The 5000-nt window shown below is 53.0% G+C and overlaps 1 protein-coding gene across 1 annotated transcript in view; it reads right to left on the bottom strand.

The window, feature by feature from the left end:
• zeb1b (zinc finger E-box binding homeobox 1b) overlaps positions 1-5000 on the bottom strand; it is a 57308-nt gene that overhangs the window by 7690 nt on the left and 44618 nt on the right. The window contains exons 4-7 of the mRNA XM_048266989.1: positions 3150-3352; positions 2674-2779; positions 1280-2209; positions 632-1239 (exon numbers count right to left, since the gene is read on the bottom strand). Coding sequence (XP_048122946.1) covers positions 632-1239; positions 1280-2209; positions 2674-2779; positions 3150-3352 — 1847 coding nt within the window. The remainder of the gene's footprint in view (positions 1-631; positions 1240-1279; positions 2210-2673; positions 2780-3149; positions 3353-5000) is intronic.

Below are 5000 nucleotides of genomic sequence, written 5' to 3' on the forward strand. Positions count from 1 at the left end.
GCACCTTAGTCCTTTGAAAAACACACCTGACAAGGTTTTTAAACCATGCACTTCAGTACTAAAACTAAGCCTTGACATTTGGCATTTGACAATACAGTCAAGGTTGCTAAAATATGTCATCAAATAGGTCACTCTTTGTAACGATGGCTTTGCCGGACTGAAACAGTGATTTCCTTTCTGACCTCCATACACTTGACTGACAACTAATAAACCAGACAATTTTTAGGGGCCTGGCCCACCAAGCGTCTATGCCAGAACGTATATATATTTAATATCAGATCAAAACACTCAAAACACAGTTACTTATTCATACACTTTCTCACAAAAAACCTTGACATGTTGTTTTTCTGTTATGGGAAAAAGGTTTTTGACCTGCATTTATAAGTAATGTTCCCACAAGGGCTCTGAAGTTCACTTACAGACACTGAGACACACACAAACACACACACGCGACACACACACACACACACACAAACTAAACTAACTTACCTTGATGCTGTTGACACACACACACGCACACACACACACTTTTACTTACACACACATACACATGCACGCACACACACACACACACACACACACACACACACACACACACACACACACATACTCCCGACCTTCACTAACTCACCTTGATGCCATTGACATGCAGCACTTGTGTGTGATTGGCCTGGTCGGGCAGCGTGTCACCAGTGGGCGTGGCGTAGGTGTAGGCCAGCTGGGGAATGAGGATGGTCTTGGCGCCGCCCTGGTCAGAGATGGCCACCAGGGTAGACATGGGCAACTGGGTGGCCACCAGGCTGATGGGACCGGCCATGGCGGCGGGCACTGAGGGACAGTCGGCGGTGATGGGGGACGACGTGGCATCTTTCTTGGCACAGGTGAGGTTCAGCGGCTCGTCTTGCATGGCCGGCGGGCTGGCTTGGTTGGGGGTCGTTGCCGCGGAGACGCCCTTTGGCAGCGAGAGGTCGAGGGGCCCCTCTCCGTCGGCCAGGCCGCCCCGGCACGGGATGGGGCCGTCGGCCGACAGGTTCAGGGGTCCCCCGGGACTCGGAGGGGAGGAGCTGGGCTGCGATTGGCTGACCGCGGGCGCTTGTGGCGAGGGTGACGGTGACCGCGAACATGAGGGCGTTGGGTCCGGCGTCAGCTGGGGCGAGATGTCCACATCGGAGCTCTGCGAGGCCGCGTCGCCGCCTGAGGGGCTTGTGTTGGCGGGTACTGTGCGCCGCTTGGCCTCATCTTGGCTTTCAAGCGTGACCGTGCTGGGCGGCAGGCTGACCGCCCTTGCGCGATCGGCCGATCTCCCGCGCGGGCCGGGCTCTGCATCCAGCGCCAGTGGTCGCCTTCTTCAGCACCGACTGCAGGCTCTTCTCGCCTGGGGTCGTCGCCGTGGCGACCGGAGTCGCGCCGGCCGTCGGTGACCGCTCCTCGCCGTTGACGACCGCCTCCGCGACCTTCGTCGCTTCCTCCTCCTCTTTCTCCTGCTCTTCCTCGTCCAGGCTCTTCTTCCTCTTCCTCAGCGTCAGGTCCTCGGCCTCTCTCTCCGGCTTGCAGACCGGCGCGTGCGCGGGGTTATTGTGCGCCGTCGTCGGGGGCGCCGTCGCCACGGCGACCGCCTCCTTCTTCAGCTGCAGCATGGCGTGCGTCTGCGCGCCGGGCCCCGGGTCCAGGCTGTAGTTGATGAGGATCTTGGCGTGGCCGTCCTGGTCGAGCAGCGGCAGGCTGATGGTCTGGATGAGCGGCCCGGTGGCGTTGGCGCTGCCCACCACGTGCCCCGCGGGATCCGCCTTCAGCAGGCTCTGCAGCTGCGCCAGGCTGATGCTCACGGGCGATACCAGGCCTACGGTGGGCAGCAACAGCTGGAGCGGAGCGGGCACCGGCGCGGCCGCCGTGGTGGTGGTGGTGGTGGTGTTGGCACCGGCGGGCACCGTTGGCACAGAGGGCTTCAGCTCGCTTTCCAGAGGCTCCGCTTTGATGTGGGCGATGGAGATTGGCTCCCGTGGCACAGCGGGCTTGGCAGGCTTCTCGCGGGCGGGGAGGGTTCGGGGCACGGCGGTGGGAGACGAGTCTGGACCCGGAGGGACGAGGGGGCGGGACCGGCCGTTGACGGACAGCAGGCCGATGCACTTCTTGCTGCTGATGTGGGAACTGTAGGAGCCCGAGTGGGAAAAGCGCTTCTTGCAGTTGGAGCACTCGTACGGCTTCTCTCCTGCAGGACACACACACACACACACACACACACACACACACACACACACACACACACAATGTCACAAACAATAAAGACAACAACTGTGCACACACAAAGACAGGGGGTGTAACAGAGTAATTGGATGAGACAATCAAACAAGCGCGCACACACACACACACACACACACACACACACACAAACACACACACTCACAGACACACACACAGCTCTGCTGCTGCTTGAGAACTCTTCTGGGAGACCTCTTTTAACACCATCACCTCAGGTCAAACACACACACACACACACACACATCCAAATCACTCATAGTCTTACTCATAAACACTCAAATCTTTTTTGCATTCCTATGATGTGCACAGACAAAGGTGCGAACACCTCTCTCACACACACGTATTGCAGTTGAACAGTTTCGAAGAGCTTTTTTTCCATCTAGCTACATTCTACACACACACACACACACTCACCACTGTGTATGCGCAAGTGCTCCTTCAGGTGGTGCTTGTACTTGAAGGCTTTGCCACATTCAGTGCACTTAAACTTCCTGTTGCCCCCAGACTGAGTCACATGACGCTGAGGGGGAGAGAGAGAGAGAGAGAGAGAGAGAGAGAGAGAGAGAGAGATAGATAGAAAGGGAGAGAGAGAAAGGAGAGAGGGAGAGCGAGAGATAAACGGTGAGATTTATTTTCAGCACCTTCATTGGGGAGATTCTCAGGGTGCTCTTTATGAGACACTTGTATGTGCTCCCATTTATCTCTCTGGTTGAAGGTGTGGGAGCACCTATAGTTGTAGTGTGTATGTATGTGTGTGTGTATGTGTGTGTGTTTGTGTGTGTATGTATGTGTGTGTGTATGTATGTGTGTGTGTATTTGTGTGTGTGTATGTGTGTGTGTGTGTGTGTGTGCATGTGTGTGTGTGTGTGTGCATGTGTGTGTGTGTGTACCTGGTCTCGGCCGTTCTTGTGTGCGCTCATGTGTCTGTCGAGCTGTGCGCGCTGGTTGAAGGTGTAGGAGCACTGCGAGCAGCTGTAGTTGTCCTCGCTCTTCTCGTGGCGCAGCTTCACGTGCTCCTTCAGCGAGGCGTAGCGCTTGTAGCCCCGCGAGCAGTACGGACAGGTCAGCAGCTGGGAGAACGCGTCCGGAGTGCCTGAGAGAGAGAGAGAGAAGAGAGGGAGGGGGAGAGAGAAAGAGAGGGAGAGAGGGAGGGGGAGAGAGAGAAAGAGAGAGGGAGAGAGGGGGAGGGAGAGAGAGAGGGGGAGAGAGAGAAAGAGAGAGGGAGAGAGGGGGAGGGAGAGAGAGAGGGTAGAGAGGGAGGGAAGGAGAAAGAGAGGGAAGGGAAGGGGTTAGAGAGAGAGAGAAGAGAGGGAGGGGGAGAGAGAAAGAGAGGGAGAGAGGGAAAGAGGGGGAGGGAGAGAGAGAGGGTAGAGAGGGAGGGAAGGAGAAAGAGAGGGAGGGAAGGGGTTAGAGAGAGAGGTATGGAAGGAGAGAAAGAGACAGAGAAAGAGAAAGAGAGAGAGAAGTATAGATTTTGTTATTATTGACATAAAACCCCAAAAGCAGCAAAAAGAAACAACCTACTGAACACACACATCCCAGTCACATTAGACATACACACACCAATGCCCTCAGCAGGAGAATGCAGCCCAGTACACCTGTGGGACTGTGTGTGTGTGTGAGAGAGAAATGGAACGTATGTGCTTTTATTTTATTTTTTGAGAGGAGGGGGAGTCACAAAGGTGGAGCCAGATGATGATTAGGACAAGTGCACACAGCAGGCACACACACATACACACACAGACACACACAGACACACATAAACACACAGACACACACAGACACACACGAGCAAAGCATATCAATAAATCATTCTGGGGCCTCTCCTCATATCTGAGTCTGTCTGCCTGTGCGGCTGTCAGAAGGTAAGAGTGGTTAAAGTGTATGTGTGTATGTTTGTGTGTACGTGGGGAAAAAGAATGTGTGTAGGAGTGAGTGATAGAGAGAGAGGAGAAGAGAACACGTGTGTAGGAGTGAGTGATAGAGAGAGGAGAAAAAGAACGTGTGCAGGAGTGAGTGATAGAGAGAGAGGAGAAGAGAACGTGTTTAGGAGTGAGTGAGCTCCTGAGCACTTGGCTCTCACACAGGTAAAGCATTACCTGTTAACAGGTGATGTATTAAACTCTCCCCTGAACAGGTGAAGTAGTGAGGATGTGAGCACACACGCTCTTCTCTCCCTCTCTCACACACACACACACACACACACACACACATACACCTGTGAGTGAGTGGCGGGACGTGAGAAAGCAGTCAGGTACGAGGCATTTACCCAGGTGTGTGTTTTGCTTTTTTTCCACACAAACAGGTGAGGGGGGCACAGCTATTAATTCACCTGCCTGTGGGTGCGTGTGTATGCATTGACTCATGTACACCTGGTTAATTTGTGTGTGAGCGTGTGTGTGTGTATGTGTGTGTGTGTGTGTGTGTGTTTGTGTGTGAGCGTGTGTGTATGTGGGTCATTCTACAATTAAACTTCATATTACATTTTTTTGTGGATTTGATGCGGTTTCATAACAGAGACATTTACAACAGTGAGACAGATAATATATATATATATATATTTTTTTTTTTTAATTTCACATAATAATACAAATACATACAAACATGATATCCTTCAGGTCCGCAAAATAATTAGCTTGAAATGATAAAGTTGAGGTTTATCATTTTAAAACTTCACATTTACAGGTGACGCCCCTTTTCACCCATACAACAAGCAAGTTGTGTCTATTAGCTCCCACCCA

The sequence above is a fragment of the Alosa alosa genome, chromosome 16, assembly GCF_017589495.1.
Source record: "Alosa alosa isolate M-15738 ecotype Scorff River chromosome 16, AALO_Geno_1.1, whole genome shotgun sequence".
NCBI lineage: Eukaryota > Metazoa > Chordata > Actinopteri > Clupeiformes > Clupeidae > Alosa > Alosa alosa.